The 21,740-nt window shown below is 40.2% G+C and overlaps 1 protein-coding gene across 1 annotated transcript in view; it reads left to right on the top strand.

Moving 5' to 3' along the window:
* Positions 1-21,740, top strand: part of LOC126092472 (multidrug resistance-associated protein 1-like) — a 409,434-nt gene that overhangs the window by 82,694 nt on the left and 305,000 nt on the right. The window contains exons 3-5 of the mRNA XM_049908086.1: positions 10,989-11,165; positions 11,247-11,372; positions 13,276-13,402. Coding sequence (XP_049764043.1) covers positions 10,989-11,165; positions 11,247-11,372; positions 13,276-13,402 — 430 coding nt within the window. The remainder of the gene's footprint in view (positions 1-10,988; positions 11,166-11,246; positions 11,373-13,275; positions 13,403-21,740) is intronic.

Raw genomic sequence — 21,740 nt, 5'->3', positions numbered from 1 at the left:
AAGAAAACCAGAGAGATCTCACAGAAACAAAGAGTAACAAATAAACAAAGATGCTGTTGGATTGTCCACCACACACTCACAGAGGTAGTCCACACTTTCAGTTACTTGTTACACTGCTTGCACCACCTCACACTTCCTGTCCAGTGGAATGGAGCCCCTGGAATGAAAGTAAAGTTGTACTGAATTAGCCTGCCCACTGTCATGCAGACCAACACCAATGCGGTAAGAGTGTTCATTGAGAGCAGAAATACCTGTTGTTATTTGAACAACTGCAGCACCTGAGTCCATTGACAATGATGGCAGGATGGGAGGTGAAGTCAGTCGACTGCAGGCCTTGTCTGCAGGGGAAGGTCTAAAAGTGGGCATTGGCCAATGGAGATATTGCCATTGCACAATGTCATCCAATGGAAGCAGGTTTGCTGGTTTTACTCTTTCAATGGAAACACATTGTTTTGGTGGTGATTAAGAGCATCATTATGAGTTCATCTCTTTCTAATTATGGATAGGGGCTGCTGTAAGGAGGTTGCAAGGGTGTTTTAATGATATACATGCAGAGAAAGATGTGGGTACAATGAGTGAGGTCTTTATGAACAAAAATTGTTGGACTTACATGGCGAAATGCTGTTGAAGTATGAAAATTTGAAATCCAATTCCTCATTTGCAGCACCTTTGAACAAGGATCTTAAGGGTGGCTTTCTTGATGTGTGGAGAAGTCCAACAGAAGTCTTAGGTTTTGTCATACATCATTTCCTCTGCTGAGGCACTGAGGTCAGTTTTGAATGCAGTCTGCAGCTCGAATCACACCAGTGCCAAGGTAGTCAACCAGGAAGACTTGTGACACATTAATGCTGACCTTAGTGTCCTGTGGCAGCTTTTCATCATGCAATTGCTTACTGGATGGTAGGTGGTGGAACGATGATGAGTGAATCCACACAAAGTAGCTAGTACATCGACAAAGAAGGTGCAAATTGTTGATTTGTCATCACATCTGTCAAGCACTCAGACTTTGAAATCCATGTAGTCAAAAAGGCTCATGCAACTATCTCTACATAATTTTCCATAGTAGATGTGGCTTTGACCCAGCAAGGAGACCTGTCAGTAAGCCCTGAAAATATATTTCAATCCTTACACTGGCAGTAGGAGCCCTACAAGGTCTATGTGGACATGAGAAAAACGGCATTTATTTTCCAAATGGAATTGAAAGGCTCGTGGGCATGGGATTCAATGTTGGCCAACTGAGAAGGTTAGCAGGTTTCAAGTGAGAAATGATAATTATCTCTCAGCGAGACATAACTGTCCCTTACCATCTCACAGGAACAATGAGTCATGTAGACACAAAGATAATCCAGACTTTCAGTTACTTCTTACAATGCTTCCAGCAGCATAAATTAATTAATTAATTTATTTATTTTAAATTTCCATGGTTCTGTGATGCAAGTGTATTACTTAGATGTAGAGTGTGTCAGATAATTACAGTAATAATGAGATGTAAATTGTCATGAGTCTTACAATCTAAATCATATGTTAACAAAAACATGAAAAGTGAGGTCCAAGTGTTCAGATAGCAATAATAATAAAGTCAGACAAATATAGTATAATGATTAAATTCTGATTCACATCAAAGAATTCTCTCAGTAGCTGGCCGGAGTGGCCGAGTGGTTCTAGGCACTACTGTCCGGAAGCGCGCGACCGCTATGGTTGCAGCTTTGAATCCTGCCTTGGGCATGGATGTGTGTGATGTCCTTAGGTTACCGTATTTACTCGAATCTAAGCCACACTTTTTTTCCGGTTTTTGTAATCCAAAAAACCGCCTGCGGCTTAGAATCGAGTGCAAAGCAAGCGGAAGTTCTGAAAAATGTTGGTGGGTGCTGCCACAACTTACTTCTGCCGTCGAATATATGTAGCGCTACACAGGCATGCTTTGTAGGCACAAAGCGCCAAAACCTCTGTGTCAGGAAATAAATTAAAAAAAAAAAGGTGGAAGACGAGCTTTTTTCTCCGCCCCGAGTTTCGACCACTGCATTTTCATACATTATCCAATGAAGTAAATACAAATTCCATATTGTTCATCTTCGAATGTAGCAGCATTTCAATGTACTACAAAAATCCGACTGGCAAGACTGTTTGGGATGTTTGTCAATATGGCCAACTCTACGTTCTGATTTTTTTTCCTATCTGTGAGACGAGTTGGTTGCTAATAGGAACTTTTACAAATTGTGAATCACATGCAGTATTATCGTCACCATAAGAATAATACGAATATAAACATTTTGCCATGTATTGTTTCATGTTGGCTGCTATCTCATTTAAGTCCTGTCTGCCTAATAAACTACGAAACTAGAGTGAGACAACAGCAAACGCGGAGGAATATACATATCATGTCATGTTTATATTCGTATTATTCTTATGCTTAATAGTGATAGTCAGTAATGAAGCACAGCAATTGACTAGATTTTTAAATCTACGATGACTCTAATTTCTGTGTAGAATGTAATGTACTAAAGAGGCGCCTGCAAAGATTTTCAAACAGAAATTTTTTTTCGCTAAACTCTCATTCAGAACATCTTCTATCATACGCAGTCTATTATTTGGTTCTTGTTGATCATTATCAAAGAAAGCAGCAGTGTAAGTAACAACAAATAGCAGTTTCTTGCCATTGTTTCGCTAATGAGATGATTCCTCTCTTTTTTTTTTTTTTATTGTAAGCGGCGGTAGCGCGCACAAAAGCAAGCCATGCCGCGATCGGCGACAGGCCGTAAACACGCACTATCAGAATGCGACAAACAATGCATGACACAGTACAGTAATGCATTTTCAGCTTAGAGTGATGTAAACACCTATAACAAAGAAAACTGTGCTTATCAGATCAAAGAAAAAATAAGCAATCAATTCAAACAAGACGAGGCACGTGGAAAAGGAAGGGTAACCGTATAAATACGGACGGAGCGCCTGACACATAGCAATGGCTACCTGGTAAAGCTTTAACTGCTAAGCTTACGACTCGAACCAAACTCCTGTAGCTGTATCGTCATTCTTTCGACCTAAATTGTGTCTCATATTACAATGGACCAACTTTGTTTCGATTTGGAGATGCGGCCTATAACTTCTCTCTCCCCTTGAATTTCGAGTCTCAAATTTCAGGTGCGGCTTAGATTCGGGAAAATTTATTTCCTTGATTTCCAGTCTTATTTTTCAGGTGCGGCTTAGATTCGAGTGCGGCTTAGATTCGAGTAAATACGGTAGTTAGGTTTAAGTAGTTATAAGCTCTAGGGGACTGATGACCAAAGAAGTTAAGTCCCATAGTGCTCAGAGTCATTTGAACCATTTTTTTCTCTCAGTATCTGTATACCAGTGCTACATAGTAAGTTCATATAGTACTGCTTAAAATTAAATGCAGTTCAAAAAGTATTACAAAATGTCAAATAATTCCTGTAAGGAATGGAAAGAGCTATCCCAAAGATAAAATTTTAACTGTTTTTAAAATTTAGCCAGATCCCCAAAGACTGATTAGACACAAACTAGACATTTACTAACAGAATCTACATAAATATTGAGTCAGAACTTGATAATATTTCAACTTGGTGCAGAGATTGGAAACTTGCTTTAAATGTTCAGAAATGTAAAGTTGTACACTTCACAAAAAAAAAGTATCCTATGACTGTAATATCAATGAGTCACTGTTGGAATTGCCCAACTCATACAAATACCTGAGTGTAACACTTTGTGGGGATATGAAATGGAATGATCACGTAGGTTCAGTCATGGGTAAAGCAGGTACTAGACTTCGCTTCATTGGCTGAATGCTAGAGAATTTCAATCTATCTACAAAGGAAATTATTTACAAATCACTTGTGTGACCAGTTCTAGAATATTGCTCTAGTGTATGGGACCCACACCAAGTAGGGCTAACAAGGGATACTGACTCTGTATAGAGAAGGGCTGCACAAATTGTCACAGGATAGCTTAATCCATGGAGAACGTCACAGAGATAATGAAGAAACTGAACTGGGAGTCTCTTGAAGACAGTTGTAAACTATCGAGAGTAAGTCCCATGCTCCATATGTGAACAGAACAGGAAGAAACCCTAATAACTGGTACAATGGGACATACCCTCTGCCATGCACCTAACAGTGGTTTGCAGAGTATGGATGTAGGTGCAGAGGTGAAAAAATATACTGACATGCCAGGGTGAGGACTGCCAGTTGTTTGAATAAATTTCTGCAAAACCATCTAGAGTGAAATCTATTCATAGTTCTGGTGACCCTCTTTAGTGGAATCAAGATACTTCTTTACCTGTGACTGGTTCCCCAGAAAATGATGTCATATTTCATAAGTGATTGGAAATATCCAAGTATGCAGCTCTGATTGTTTCCAAGTCACAAACAGATGGAATCAAGCAAATGGAAAAAGCTGAAGAATTCAATCTTTAAATCGGTCAGGGATGTGAATTAATAAATTAATATTATCAGTAATACCTAATTGCAGGAATCTGGGAGATACAACTCTCAATAATTCCTTGTCAACATCTTCCTTGTTTTGTGTGTTTTGTGAGACTGAATGGAGGGAGGTCTGGTTGACACTGAGGTACAGACCATTTGAAGTGAACCAGTCTAGAGCTTCTTTGAATAGAGTGTTCTTGGTGTTCTCTAGACTGCAGTTGGGTTGTTTGTCAATCAGAATGGTTGTGCCACCTGCAGATTTTGTAAAATGTGCTCTTTGGTCCATACACCATGGTACCACCATTGATGAAGATTAACATTAATAATGGACCATGATTGTGCAGGAGTAGCTGACCTTGAAACTCAATGCTGATTTGGGAGCATCACACCCAACTTGATCAGATGAGCATAACAGTTGGCTGCAGTAGGTTTAGGAATATGGTATATAATGGGACTGCAATCAAGTGTACTAAATCAGGAAAGAGCTTTCAGAGACACTGGTGATATATATTATGTATTTATGACCACATATGAGTGACACACAAATTTCATAGTATATCATGAATTGTAAAATTAATTAGTGCTCTTTGTTGTTCTCTAAGAAAGGTGTTCTCATTCAAAAACAGTTTTTTCCTAATTTCATGATTGACCGACTTGAAAAAGCTACAAGTTTTTAGAAATGTGCATGATATATCTGGTAGTATATCTGTGTATTCTGTAAATTACCCTGGCATTTTATTCTCTGAAAATCATTTAGTCATTATTGCAGTGTATGTACCCAATTGATTACTAAAATACTTCCACTTTTTCTGTTCATTGACCAGTTTCTTCTAGGTCAGTATTTGAAATTTTATGATTGCAAGGTGAACTTAGCTCTTACAAATACAACTTCTATGTTGCAGTATTTTGTTTCTCATGTATTGTAACTTGTATCAGGTTCCATTTAATTTCTAACTTCAACAATAGTTAATAGTGTTGATATCTGTAATATATCAGCACTGCTTTTGACATCATTACCCTAGTTTGTTGGTTAGCATAAGCTTGAAAGTTTGCTTCCATTATTTTCATGAACCACTTCAGATCTTAAAAAGAATTTGCAACACTTGTAGAGTAACAGATACAGAAGTGTAAACAATATCAGAGAGGCTAATTTAAAGTTATTTAACATTCAGATAAACATTGCACAAGTAAGAATGCAGCCCAACTGTGCATGCTGCCCTTTTTCCAAATGACTTTCTCTGGAGGCCAATCACAGCTTAGAGATATTGTGAATAACAATGAAAAAAATGCTCAACACTCAATAACAATTTAAATTATCATAAAAATTATAACAATTAAAAAAGTCAAGAATGATGAGGAATTTCCAAAAGTCGCATAGCTGTATGAAGGTACTTTTTTGTTAATGTTTATTGTTATTTACAATGTTCTTGTTATTCATTCATTCATTCATTCATGGCTTTCCACCATGCTGCCCACTCAGATACTGAGGTGGACACTCGACTCTAAGGATTTGTGTGCAATTGATGTTGTTATGGATAATGTAGAAGAAGTTTTTTAGAGGTTTATTGACATGTTAGCAGTCATTCTTTCATATACTATGGTGCTACACTTAACTAAAGTACACATAATAAACGTACATATATAATAAAAGAACATACATAATAAAACAACATAAGTGATACACTAAGATTTCTCCATGTGGTTAATAGTTAAATATGGAACCAAACATTAAGTTACTTTCTAATATTCACACAATAAAGGAATAGAGGGCATAACACCAATTTTCCAGTGTTCTTAATCACAAAATATGAGACGAACATTATTTAGTTACTTGTGTATAAGTTATATACACAAGACAAGATACCAAAGAGACAAAATACTGAGAAAGAAATAAATGGTATTGTCAATTTTTAGTAAATCAGGTCAGCTTTTGAACTGTTATCAAATTATTTAACAATGTAAAATACTTTTTGAGCCTAAGCACAGGATAGTTAGTTGCTCTTTGTAAGCTGCCAGAAATCCCACTGACTACTGTCAAGCAGTTGGAAACTGCTTCGAATGGGTGGTGGGAAAAAATGCAAAGAGACATGTACCAGAGATGCCAAATATACTTTAGGCACTTTCCTCTCCAGTGGATGCAGTTTCCCTCTTCAGAAAGGACAGGCACTATCACTACTCATGCTCCTGACTGCAAGTGATGTGTCAGTAGTAGGCCTAGAGGGCCTTTACAGGAAGGCATGGGGCAAGGAGAACACAGGGTATTACACTGTCCTTCTAACCAACAAGTCTGATGTGCTGTCTTCTACTGAAGCTGAGCCAGTGACACACACTTACTTTATCTCTTGAGAAACCTGGTGCGCCTTGTGTCAAGGAGAGGCAAACTCAAAAGGCTAGGGGTCTGTTAATCATTTGCAGATCAGACATATGAACTGTACCCCTTTGGAATATAGTAGTAAGGAATGGAAGTGATCATTTCATGTTCTCTATGTATATGCCAGTGACTGGCAGAGATGACTGAGAAGACCAGCCTTGCTGACAGAGTTTCAGTGAAGCTCATAATCTGCAACACTGTCCCCAGAACTCATCAATTACCTCTGGTTCTGAGCTTATTAGAAGGGTGAACCAAATATTTGTACCCCACAAGGGGCTCACATCTCTTTTGTGAGTATGTGCTTGCCACCACAAGCACCCAGTCCTTGCACTGCTACTTCCATTCCTGTGCTGCAAGTCTATTTTCCTACTATTATTTTTTCCCATCTATCTTTCCATTAGATGGTCTCAGTGCTGATCATGCTTGGATTTCATTTATGATTTTAAACAGACTGTGACGGTCTTTTTGTAGAGCCTATATGTGACTCAATTTTGCAGAATTGTGGATCATGTGGTCCAAGCCTTTACTGTAGTGTATATTCCACCTTCTCTACCTTTCTGTCTTAGCACCCTTCCTTTCTGGCAAATTAATACCCCCAAAACCCAGTCAATAGTCATCCCATTGTTGGTGGGGAGGGGGCGGTCATCAAGAACGGGCACTGCGGTAGAAACCCCAACCACACAAGGATTGCACTATTGGTGCCTGGAAACTCCCTGCGTATACCTAGGCATATGTGCCCATTGCAGCTAGGGCACAGGGACTCTGGGAAATGGCTAATTGGTCAGTTTGCTGTTGCTGTGGCTGGGTGGCACCCATGGGGAGAGACCCCTTTGAGAGCAGGTGGCACCAAGGCAGATGATTCACAGATGAAGCAGATCAACCTTTCTTCTACTTGTGACTGCGCAGCCTCACACACAAGCTCAGCGATCTCATCTGAATGAAAGGATTACTGTGGTGTAGAGAGAGATGACCTCATGATGTTTCCCTCCATGGGTACATAGTGGGAAGAACTGAGGGTTAAGAGATAATGGGTGAAAACTCTCCACACTCCTTACTTTTCCCTCAGGGATTCCTTTAAGGATACAAAGCCCATATTCTTTGTAGAACACCTTGAGGACAGGTTTGGGGAAGTAGCAGCAATTTTTGAAAATGAAAAGCACTTCAGTTCATTTTAAAACAGCAATCCCTGCTCAGCCATGGCTGTTGCTTGCCTGTGACAATTTGGGTGACATTGCTGTAACCATTATCCCTCCTAACAGCTTTAATATTATACGTGGTATCATTCTCCACTACAGACTCCTTTTACAGACCGATTATGAGTTACATGCTATTTTGGAATGACAGGGAGTGTATTTTGTCCATTGTGTCCAGTGGGGACCAAAGGACAATAGGTTTGATACTGGAGATTTCGACCTCGCCTTTAAAGGCAACTTGTTACCTGAAAGGTCAAGGTGATGGTATATTGATGTGATGTGAAACCGTCTGTTCCCGCTATGTGGTGCTTCTGTTATCTCCTTCTTTTCATGTATGTGTGATACATATATGCTGATTCTTTTCAACTGATTACTATGTTGTCTTTTAATAGTCACACATAATTAGGTAAAAAGGAAAACAGTACAAGAAGGAATAGTCTTCTATAAATATTTTTACCCAGTAAAGATGTAGATGGAAGACAATGCCCAGTAGTCTGCAAGATTTTACAACACAAAACATGCAAAACAGTGCTATGGACAGAAGCTTTACTACCATCTTCAGATGCTTTCTCCAGTAGTTTATATATTTTGGCTAGAATGGTCATTTTGCTGTACATGAACGTTTCTTGTCTTTCCACATTTAAATGAAAAATTAGATTCCAAACATATCAGTTATTGCTCATGGAAGCAGTTGAAAAAAAAACTTTGTTGTAAGGTCTTTTAAACACTTTTCATCCTGCAGTAGTAACAGAATTCACAGTGAATTACATTTAAAAGACTGTCCTCCATTTCTCTAGCTAGGAATATCTCAGCCATCATTGGATTAAAAAATTCTTAACCCTTTTTCATGTATTTTGGTACTATATGAAATAAAAGAGATGTTGCATGCTTCAGATGCATGAGATTCAGGTACATCTGTGTCAGCTGTGGAGAGCACTATCTCGCTGTTCACCATACTGCGCCCTCTTCCAAAGAAAAAAGAAAATCAAAGAATACAAGCCTTTTGACTGACTAACATATCAGGATGCCTTGTAGGAATTGATCATTTGCATTTGGTACATATGAAAATGACATTTGCTGTGGCTGCAGTGATGTCACCATCTCTAGTGACAGTAACCTTATGCTTCGTGCCTTCTAAGTTGGGCACGCAGGTTGTTTGACTGTAGCTGCTCCTCTAATGGTTGAGAAACCTCCTGCTACTGGTTTCCCCACACCCACTTTGGGAATGTTACCTCCCCAACCACTGTGGTGTCGATCCCCAATTCCCAGCAGAGAAGCAACATCCTCCTCTGGAGTGTCTTACCAGAAAGGGGTCCCTCGGAACACTCCCCTCCTTCCAGCAGGATTGTGCCAATTTGCAACCAGATACCAGTCAGTGGCTGAAAGAGCCACAGTTTGCTGATCTTAGGGCTTGATGTTCTAAGTTAATGCAATCAACAAGTAAGTCGTGTTACAGGTCATGTTTTAGTTATCGAAAATTCAATTACTGACAGCTTGAAGTGTCCTGCAGTTGACTTAGGACCTTAAGATTTTGCACGAGATGAGGTGCAGCAGCCACATTACATGAGAAAATGCGAGAAGTATTAATCTGTAGTAAAAATGTAAGAAAATCTCCCGTTTTTGACATTTGTTTGCGTACTAACACATCTTGATGAGACCAATGACAGCAGCCCTAGATTCTGCCATATGTGTCAAATTCCACCTTCTTAATCTCATATACCAAATCAGCACAGGGAGGTTTGACAGAACTTAGGAACTGCCAGTAGTTTCAATGTAGTGTGTCCCAAAAAATTTTCTGAATGATGCCTGCTCTGAAATGTATTGTATGGAACAATACATAAAATAACGTAAAGGCAACCACTCACCTATAGCATATCAATGCATGGAGCACAGTAACACTTGACAGAAAGCAGTATTCGTACTAGCTTTAGAGCACTATCTTTTTTTCTAGCAGTAGTGCACACATACACAAAGACAACCACACAGACATCCAAATGCACACTCCCATGGCCATGGCAAGACTCAGGTGCCCAGGCCATGGCCGTGGCCATTGGAGTATGCTTTTGGGAGGATGTGTAGTTTGTGTATGTCTGTGACTGTGAATACTATTACTAGAAAAAGAGCTAGTGCTCAAAAGCTAGTGTGAATGCTGTTTTCTGTTATGTGTTATTGTGTTCCAGACATTGATCTTCTATAGGTGATTGGTTGCCCTTCTCTTATTTTACATATTGCTGCAGTCAAAATTGATTTTTATGACTTGTTTAGCAATAAAATTTACAAAATATTTGTTAATTTAATTATTGCATGATTTTTGTTCTTGGCAACTACACAATTTTCTGACCGAAGACACATCCAAAATATAAGGTTTGTTTTTATCAGAACAATTTGAGAACAGAAAATGTGAACTTGAGTGTTTACAATGTGGCTTTTGAAATTTAGTGTTCCAACTAATCATTATAGGAAGTTTCACAGCTGTTGATGATTTTGTAATGAATAATGTAATTTAGAAGAGGTAATAATGTAAAATATTTTTCAAGAATTTACAAAATATTGTATCATGTCCGTTTTTAATAGTCAGTGTTGCACACTTCATAAAGTCCAACTCGGTCTGCCATATTACAATCTCTGGCTACATTACTGATATGTGTGGCACCACAATGAAGAGTTTGTATCCACATCTGTTGGACTGACTGAATTACAACAAGACTATCACATTCTAACCTAACCTAGATATTTGTACTGTGCCACACATCAGGCTGTCAATAAAAAATGTTTTTTTACAGGTAAAAGGAGAGGCACTATCAAACTTACATGTATAATTCTAAAAGACACTTATCTTCCATAGATCTTAACTGCTAAAACTGGTTTTAAGTAGAATAATTTTTGTCACTTGAAAATACTGGACTTGGTAGTCCTGTTAAAATAGGTGAAAGTAATAAGTATTTAATGAAATTTCTTATTGGGGTTGTTTTTCTTTCTTTTTAGGATACTAACTTAACATGGTATACAGAAGATCCTGATTTGACAGAATGCTTCCAGAAGACTGTCCTGGTTTGGGTGCCTTGCGTTTTTCTCTGGATGTTTTCTGCTTTGGAAACCTATTATCTGTTAAGCAGTAAAACAAGAAATGTTCCATGGAACTGGCTTAATGCAACAAAACTAGTATGTAACCTGTATAAGAAAATCTTGCAGGTTTGTCATGCCAATATCTACATTGTAATGTTGTTATTTTAACTTTTTCAGGTCATTACACTAACTTTGGTTATACTTACAATAGCAGATTTGGGGAATGCATTTCATCTGATTTCACTGAATGAGGATGTGTACTCAGTAGACATATTCGTACCCATAATCAAAATTATGACATTTGTAAGTACAAACATAATAACTGTAATAGTGATAAAATTGCTAATAGTGATAATTCATGTTTATGCATGGGACTTTGTGAGGCTATTGAATTCATGTATTCATGGTTGAGATATTTCATTTCATTTATTATCATCCTTTTCATCATTTACATGATATAGGAATTGTCATAATACTGTCCAGAATATGCTCAGCAGAATATTACAAATTTCTATCAAACACACAAAATTAACATTATGTTGAAAATTAAAATATTGAATTAAAACACATAAAATTAACATTATATAATATGTTGAAAAATAAAACATTGAATTAATGTGTTGTTCTTTTACATGCTCCTTTAACATGTACCGTATGTGATGGATTTATATATATTTAGTACATTTTGGAAAACACATATTACACATAATTTTAGAGTTAAAAAGAGTATAAATGAGACATAGAACTGATAATGAGAACATGGTATTAACAATACAGCTATCAGTTAGTGATTTAAGGATTCAAAATATTCCTCTATGCTATAAAAACATTTATTTATCATAATTTTTTAAAATTCTGACTTAAATTTTCCTTCATCTTCTGTTCCCCTGATGCAGAGTGGCAGAGCATTATAAAGCTTTATACCATAGTGGCTCACATGTTTTTGAGTTTTTGTTTTTCTTGTTCTTTCTACATGCAAATTCTTACAGATATGTGTATTGTAGTCATGAAGATCTGAATTACATGTAAACTACTCAAATGTGTTCTTGTATGCAGTATGCTTTTTAATGTGTACAAAGATGGTACTAAAAGTATGTTTAGCTGCATGAACAAGGGCTTGCAGTGTGTTTGTGGGGAGCTGTGTTTAATAATTCTAATGGCCCTTTTCTGTAATTTAAAAACCTCTCTCAAGCAACATTTAGTTGCACCCCAGAATGTTATTCCATAGGATATAATGGAATCTAAATAAGCCATATACACTAATCATGTACATTCTGCACTGCAACCTCTAGAAATTATTCTCAGTGCAAAACATGCTGAATTGAGTTTTTTGGATTTGTATGTGACATGTTCTTTCCAGCTCAAGTGCTGATCAATGTACATGACCAAAAATTTTGTAGACCAGACTTTCTCTATTTCATGGGCACTCAATGATAAATGGTGATCATCCTTCTCATTTACTTTACCATACTGTATGTAATTTGTTTTATTTAAATTGAGTGTTAACTTATTAGCATAAAACCACTGTTGCACACTCTTCAGAACCTTTTCAGCTGTCATGAATAAGGATTTGCTGTCCTCACTTATAATTATGCTTGTATCATCTGCTACTAGTTTCTACTCCACTACTGACCAAGTTTTATGGATGTTTGTGTGACACTGTGAATTGTTTGATACACACAACACAATATGAGAAGGTAATATGAGGAGCTTGGTGTTGAATGTATGAATATGATGCTCATTCATGCGCACTTGTGATGGTTGTGAAAGATTATACAACTGGCACAACAAACAGTAGCTAAGAAGGAGGTGAAACAAAAGAACTTGATTGGAGTATTCCAGAGAAATGTACTGGGACAGTGAAACAATGTGAAAAAATTATCTTTAGTAACATAAATATCTGATAGTAATAAATTACTATACACCTCTAAGGTCTTCTTCAGTGATAAAGCCTACCTTTGTAATATTTAAATTGGTGTCCCTTGGGAAACTTGTTTGGTAAGAAAAGTGTCATAACTGCTCCAAGTAAATGTGACAAACATTATCCTGTGGAGGATGACACTGCAATACAAGAATATTGTCAGTTTATTATAATTTTTTTATTTCAGTTAGTGATATTAATACTCAATTCTACAAATGTTGTGCACAGAAATTGTTGAGGCAAGTGAGAACAACTACTTATTCGCATTCTTTTTATTTTTTATAGTGCCTTGCTGGTGTTCTTCTATTCTACAATCGAAAAAGAGGCATGCAAACATCAGGATTACTGTTCCTATTCTGGTTACTCCTTGCAATTTGTGGTGCAGTACAGTACCGTGCACAGATAACATTAAGTTATGAAAACACAGTAAGTTTCAACACAAACAGGAAAGTGTATGTGGTATGAAGGTTGTTTGCTTACTGCTGAGACTCTGTCATGTACTTGACGCTGATAACTGTAATCTGGATGATGCCAGGCATCAACATTTGGATAAAGGAATAAATTATAAAAACCTCTATGCTTATGTAGTTACGACACCAACTGGAGATGTTACTTGGAGTTTGTTACTGAATGGACACTAAATGCCCTGCTGTGAAATCAAACATCAGTGGTGGCTGGTTATCATGTGCTAATGTGCTACAGCAAACTGCAAATATCCCACTAAAATTATGCAATTTCTCTTCAAATGCAAGTTGGAAATCCCACTAAAGTTACGCAATTTATTTCAGAATGTGAACCGTAAAAGGCACTAAAATTATGCCATTTCTCTTCGAGTGTGTGCTGGTTTGCAAATAAAATGGACTAACATATATATTGTAGTTCTGTCTCCATTATAACTAAAAATCAGTGTTGAGTGCTGAAACAGTAGTCAGCCGCACTATGGACGCCTCAGAGAAGGGACACAGCTGGCTGTGTTGACTATGCATGCTCTCATATGATGTCATCCCTTCCAACACTGTGAATGCTATGGTGCTCACAGCACCAGGTAAATATTTTTCTCTGAAAGTGCTTGCAACATATTGTGAAAGCATTGAATATGACAGATACTTGAAGAGTAATTGATGTAATGGCACCTCAATCATGAAGAGGTTTCTCATACTGTCAGTATGCCCTCTTGGGTTTGTTTCCCACTGCTAGCATACTTCCTTAAATTTTATTTTATTGTAAAATTTAAATACTGTATAGTTAAAAAAATCAATTTTTATAACACAAAATTAATATATGGTTATAATAGAAGGAAACATTCCACGAAGGAAAAAGGTAAGTCTTTCCGCTCCCGGGACTGGAATGTCTCCTTACCCTCTCCCTTAAAACCCACATCCTTTCGTCTTTCCCTATCCTTCCCTCTTTCCTGATGAGGCAACAGTTTGTTGCGAAAGCTTGAATTTTGTGTGTATGTTTGTGTTCGTTTGTGTGTCTGTCGACCTGCCAGCACTTTCATTTGGTAAGTCATAAAATTAATATATATTAACGAAAATAATAAATTCAAACAATGAAAAATCCATGGTAGAATGTAACAATATTATGAAAAGGAAAGCTACTACTCACCATATAACAGAGATGCTGAGTCACAGATAGGCACAACAAACAGACTGTCACAAATAAAGCTTTCAGCCAGTTATATTGCAGGGAAAATTTCCCACCTGAACAATTCAGAAAAGCCGATTTTAGTGGAAAGGTGTGATATGGCACAGGCTGTGAAACAGTCATTGAAATGGAGGATGTCCTGTTCGGCAGAATGCTCAGCGACGGGATGGTACACTTGTTTCTTGACCAAAGTTTGCTGGTGGCCATTCATGCAGTCACACAGCTTGTTGTTTGACATGCCCACATAGAGGGCAGCACAGTGATTGCAGGTTAGCTTGTGGATTACATCACTGGTTTCACAGGTAGACCTCCCTTTGATGGGATAGGTGACCTTTGTGGCCGGACTGGGGTAGGTGGTGGTGGGAGAATGTCTGGGACAGGTCCTGCATCTAGGTCTATTACAGGAGTATAAGTCTTGAGGTTAAGCAGGTGTTGTGTAGGGATGGACAAGTATATCGTGTAGGTTCAGTGTATGGTGGAATACCACTGTAGGAGGAGTGGGAAGGATAGAGGGCAGGAGGTTTCTCATTTCAAGGCAAGATGAGAGCCAGTCACCACACTGGCAGAGAACGTAAGTCAGTTGCTCCAGTCCTGGGTGGTACTGAGTTACGAGGGGAATGTTCCTCTGTGGCCAGACAGTGGGACTTTGGGAGGTGGTTGGAGACTGGAAAGATAAGGCATAGGAGGTTTTTATTCTGATAGATTGGGAGGATAATTACAGTCTATGAATGCTTCAGTGAGACCCTCGGTATATTTTGAGAGGGGCTGCTTGTCACTGCAGATGCAACAACCATGGGTGTTTAGGCTGTATGGAAGGGACTTCTTGGTATGGAATGGGTGGCAGCTGTTGTAGTGGAAGTATTTCTCATGGTTGGTAGGTCGATATGGATGGAGGCACTGATGTAGCCATCTTTGAGGTGGAGGTCAACATCTGCAAAGGTGGTTTGTTGGGTTGAGTAGGACCACATGAAGCAAATGGGGGAGAAGCTGTTGAGTTTCTGGAGAAATGGGAATAGAGTGTCCTCAACCTCAATCCAGAGCACAAAGATGTCATCAGTGAGTCTGAACCAGATGAGGGATTTAGGATTCTGGGTGTTTAAGGGTTTGTCTAGATGGCCCGTGAGTAGATTGGTATAGGATGACGCCATGCAGGTGCCCATGTCCCTACCACAGAGTGCCCATCACCTTACCACTATTGAACGCTACCTTTCCCAATGCCCCATGGATTCCAAACCAACCTCCTTCCCAATCGCCTTGACCAACTCTATTCTCACCCACAATTACTTCTCCTTTGAAGGCATTACATACAAAGAAATCTGCCAAACCTACACAATATATTCGTCCATCCCTACACAACCCCTGCTCCCAACCCCTTACCTCATGGCTCATACCCCTGTAATAGACCTAGATGCAAGACCTGCCCCATAAATCCTCACCCATCCATCCATTCCCTGTTCCCATTCCAGCAGTACACAGCCCCCATTCCACCATGACACCCAGTCTTTTTAATTCTCTCCTTTCCTACTAACTACCCCTTCCCGTCTCTTGCCAGCCCTCCATCTAACCTGCACCACATCACTATCTGCCACCCCTACCCTACTATCCCTGCCCCTCCCTGCCCCTGCCTTCTTCTTACCTTCCATCCAGTTGCCACACCCATCATGCACTGGTGGTGCTGCTCACAGTGTGGCTTCACTTGCCTGAGACTGCAGTCATGTGTATGCGTGTGTGTTGCATTTGCATGAGTGTGTTTGTGTTTTTGTCTATTTTTGACGAAGGCCTTACTGGCTGAAAGCTTTATTTGTGACAGTCTGCTTGTTGTGGCTATCTGTGACTCAGCATCTCTGCTATATGGTGGGTAACATCGTTATTTCTCAAATATTGTCAAAAATAATCAGTTATTGATAATATAATGTAACTGGGCAGATAAAAAAATCTACTCACCAAGTGGCACACACACACACACACACACACACACACACACAAAAGGATTTAACTTTCACAAGCTTTCGGAGCCAGTGGCTTTTTCTTTTGGTGGAAGAGTTGAAGAGGAAGGAAGAGATGGATGGGTGGATATGGTGTTATGGGTGCTCAACAGTGTAGTCTTTAGCACCTGGGAAAGGAAGAGGGGTGAATGAGAAGGACTGGAGAGTTTTGAGGAAAGGGCTACAGTTTAGAAAAGTCACCAGAACCCTGGGTCAGGGAGACTTACCAGACAGAATGAGAAGGAAAGACTGGTTGTTGAGGACTGCACTGGATGAGCTTTGAAACCCTGAGAGCTTACAGGTGGAAGACAGGGTAATATTCAAGCCAGAGATTAGTACTAAAACATTGTGCATGAGTTAATAAGAGTGAAAAGCTAAATGCATTGTATGTAACAGACGTGAGAGGATGGACGGCAAAAAATAGACAAGTCAGAAATTGAAAGATGTATAAAACTGAAAAGGAGTGAAGAAAGGAGTAGTTACTATCAATAAAAGCGAAGATGGAAGGAATTAACATAAATTAAGGCCAGGTGGGTGGCAAGAACGAAGAACATATTGTAGTGCTGTAGCTTCTGTACAGTTCAAGGAAAACTAGACTCTCATTTCACATAGGTAGATACCCCACTCATACAATTATAGTTGGTGGCGACTTCAATCTACCTTCAATATGCTGGAAAAATTATACGTAGACCGCGGATTTTAGGTAAAAACCTATTTTGTTCCTGAGTTCCTATTTGCATAAAAATTTGTACTTATGCATTTCATGACTATTTACACTTAATAGCATTAATTCTATAGGACCTAAAAAAGCCTATTTCGACGTTAGTGCCTATTTTTGCCTATTTCGGCTTTAATATCCTAAAAAGTGCCTATTTCATCATATAAGACAGTGACTCCCCCGGTGTAAAACCTGTCCCATGCACCCTCCCACCACCACCTATTCCAGTCCTGTAACCCGGAAGGTGTACACGATCAAAGGCAGAGCCACGTGTGAAAGCACCCACGTGATTTACCAACTGACCTGCCTACACTGTGAAGCGTTCTATGTGGGAATGACCAGCAACAAACTGTCCATTCGCATGAATGGACACAGGCAGACAGTGTTTGTTGGTAATGAGGATCACTCTGTGGCTAAACATGCCTTGGTGCACGGCCAGCACATCTTGGCACAGTGTTACACCGTCCGGGTTATCTGGATACTTCCCACTAACACCAACCTGTCAGAACTCCGGAGATGGGAACTTGCCCTTCAGCATATCCTCTCTTCTCGCTGTCCGCCAGGCCTCAATCTCCGCTAATTTCTAATTTCAATCTGCCGCCGCTCATACCTCACCTGTCTTTCAACATCATCTTTGCCTCTGTACTTCCGTCCCGACTGACATCTCTGCCCAAACTCTTTGCCTTTACAAATGTCTGCTTGTGTCTGTGTATGTGTGGATGGATATGTGTGTGTGTGCGAGTGTATACCTGTGCTTTTTTCCCCCTAAGGTAAGTCTTTCTGCTCCCGGGATTGGAATGACTCCTTACCCTCTCCCTTAAAACCCATATCCTTTTGTCTTTCCTTCTCCTTCCCTCTTTCCTGACGAGGCAACCGTTGGTTGCGAAAGCTAGAATTTTATGTGTATGTTTGTGTTTGTTTGTGTGTCTATCGACCTGCCAGCGCTTTTGTTTGGTAAGTCTCATCATCTTTCTTTTTAAATATATTTTTCCCACGTGGAATGTTTCCCTCTATATATATATATATATATATATATATATATATATATATATATATATATATATACCTAAAAACAAAGATGATGTGACTTACCAAATGAAAGTGCTGGCAGGTCGACAGACACACAAACTAACACAAACATACACACAAAATTCAAGCTTTCGCAACAAACTGTTGCCTCATCAGGAAAGAGGGAAGGAGAGGGAAAGACGAAAGGATGTGGGTTTTAAGGGAGAGGGTAAGGAGTCATTCCAGTCCCGGGAGCGGAAAGACTTACCTTAGGGGGAAAAAAGGACGGGTATACACTCGCACACACACACATATCCATCCACACATATACAGACACAAGCAGACATATTATATATATATATATATATTGCAAAGCTCCAATTTGCATATAAGTTGGTACTTATGCGTTTCATGACTAACTAAACTGAATTCCGTTAGTTCTATAGGACCTAAAATTGCGTATTTCGTTGTTGACGCCTAATTTTACCTATTTCGGCATCAAAATCCTAAAAGTATCTATTTCGTTAATCTGACATAGAGTTCTTGTGTTTTCAAAGATTAGAAAAAGGAAGTAAACTTAGGGCTTTACGTTTCGTCGAAAGCGAAGGTCGTTAGAGACTGTTTACAATTCCTTTGCTTGCCTTACTACCAACAGCACTCGGCACGGTTGAATGGTCACCCATCCAAGTACGCGCCGAGCGCGACAGTGCTTAACATCGGTGAGCGAATGGGAACCGGTCAGAGATTTGCGTTACACATTAGAATCCAACGTGGGAGTACTAAATGTTATATTTCAAAATATTTCGTTCGTAGGATTCTGGCCAGCTGCGTATTTTCGCAAAGAAACGGTTTCATAGGCCTTAAGCTGAGCACGGATTAAAAAATCACAACGTTAATCGTAGACGCCCTCTATAGCTAAATTACTGCCCTTCGCGCATTTTCTCGCTGCTGTCTACAGGCAGTCCTATCGTACTACTCTGTTTCGTGAAAGGTATTATACGTGAATTTTCCGGTTCGAAAAATAATTTGCCAGTAGTGAGATGTTTTCATCTGAAGCACCGGTAGATTCCATTCGCTTGTTCAGAAGGGGCGGCCATCTGTCAGGTGCCATATGTCCAGCAACGAGTACGGTACTTCCCCTACCGCTCCCATGCACCGCAGTAAAAGGAAAAAAAAAAAAAATAAATAAATAAAAACAGGTCATCGTTCACTTTTTCCCAGCGAAAACAAATCAGTACATTGTGTAGCGACCGACGTGTTAAGTGTTACTGACGTTCTAAGTGCAAAATAAATTCTATTTTTTGTGTGTGAAAGCTACGCCATGCCGAAAGCAGCTAGTTCTACTCATATAAGGCAGTGGCTGCAAGATTTTCCGCATTATACAACAGATGGGAAAATTATTTTCTGCCAAGCATGCAACAAGGAGGTTAGTTGATGTTTTTCTTCGACTTCTTATTTTCCTGTCACTTAGGATTCTTTTTTATCACTATCCTTTAGTAATACGAAATACTCTTTATATGCGATTCTTAACTGCATTTCCCTTTTCTCTCGTATTAGGTTTCGAGTGTTAAGAAATCTCACTTAACTCAGCATGCAGATGGAATCGCACATAAAGCTAATGTTGCACGAAAGTCAAAATTGAAGCAAACTCTTTTAACCAAAAAATATCGTGAATCCTCCGAAAAAACAAGTTCTGCAGTGATTTGTGTCATGCACTTTTTGGCAGCAAACATCCCCTTTCGGAAACTAGAAAACAATATTTTCAGAGGTTTTCTTGAGAAGTACTGCCATCAGTCTATTCCTGCAGAGTCAACTTTACGTAAGAATTATGTGGATTCAGCTTACAATGCTGCATTACACAGAATCTGAGATGTTGGAGAATCTTGTTATGGATTTCTGTGGATGAATGAAACTACTGACAGTCTTGGCCGTTACATTGCAAACCTGATTATTGGCAAGCTAGTTCCAGATGCTCCCTCCAGGGCTCATATGATTTACTCAAAACAGCTTGCAAAAACTAACCAACAAACAATAGCACAGTTTGTGAACAATGGGCTTAAGGTGCTATACCCAAACGGAGTGGATAAGAATAAGGTGCTTCTGGCCGTCACTGATGCTGCTGCATATACACTCCTGGAAATGGAAAAAAGAACACATTGACACCGGTGTGTCAGACCCACCATACTTGCTCCGGACACTGCGAGAGGGCTGTACAAGCAATGATCACACGCACGGCACAGCGGACACACCAGGAGCCGCGGTGTTGGCCGTCGAATGGCGCTAGCTGCGCAGCATTTGTGCACCGCTGCCGTCAGTGTCAGCCAGTTTGCCGTGGCATACGGAGCTCCATCGCAGTCTTTAACACTGGTAGCATGCCGCGACAGCGTGGACGTGAACCGTATGTGCAGTTGACGGACTTTGAGTGAGGGCGTATAGTGGGCATGCGGGAGGCCGGGTGGACGTACCGCCGAATTGCTCAACACGTGGGGCGTGAGGTCTCCACAGTACATCGATGTTGTCGCCAGTGGTCGGCGGAAGGTGCACGTGCCTGTCGACCTGGGACCGGACCGCAGCGACGCACGGATGCACGCCAAGACCGTAGGATCCTACGCAGTGCCGTAGGGGACCGCACCGCCACTTCCCAGCAAATTAGGGACACTGTTGCTCCTGGGGTATTGGCGAGGACCATTCGCAACCGTCTCCATGAAGCTGGGCTACGGTTCCACACACCGTTAGGCCGTCTTCCGCTCACGCCCCAACATCGTGCAGCCCGCCTCCAGTGGTGTCGCGACAGGCGTGAATGGAGGGACGAATGGAGACGTGTCGTCTTCAGCGATGAGAGTCACTTCTGCCTTGGTGCCAATGATGGTCGTATGCGTGTTTGGCGCTGTGCAGGTGAGCGCCACAATCAGGACTGCATACGACCGAGGCACACAGGGCCAACACCCGGCGTCATGGTGTGGGGAGCGATCTCCTGCACTGTCCGTACACCACTGGTGATCGTCGAGGGGACACTGAATAGTGCACGGTACATCCAAACCGTCATTGAACCCATCGTTCTACCATTACTAGACCGGCAAGGGAACTTGCTGTTCCAACAGGACAATGCACGTCCGCATGTATCCCGTGCCACCCAACGTGCTCTAGAAGGTGTAAGTCAACTACCCTGGCCAGCAAGATCTCCGGATCTGTCCCCCATTGAGCATGTTTGGGACTGGATGAAGCGTCGTCTCACGCGGTCTGCACGTCCAGCACGAACGCTGGTCCAACTGAGGCGCCAGGTGGAAATGGCATGGCAAGCCGTTCCACAGGACTACATCCAGCATCTCTACGATCCTCTCCATGGGAGAATAGCAGCCTGCATTGCTGCGAAAGGTGGATATACACTGTAC

The sequence above is a fragment of the Schistocerca cancellata genome, chromosome 7 (genome assembly GCF_023864275.1).
Source record: "Schistocerca cancellata isolate TAMUIC-IGC-003103 chromosome 7, iqSchCanc2.1, whole genome shotgun sequence".
In the NCBI taxonomy this organism is placed as follows: Eukaryota; Metazoa; Arthropoda; class Insecta; order Orthoptera; family Acrididae; genus Schistocerca; species Schistocerca cancellata.
This window is presented reverse-complemented; position numbering and strand designations above follow the sequence as displayed.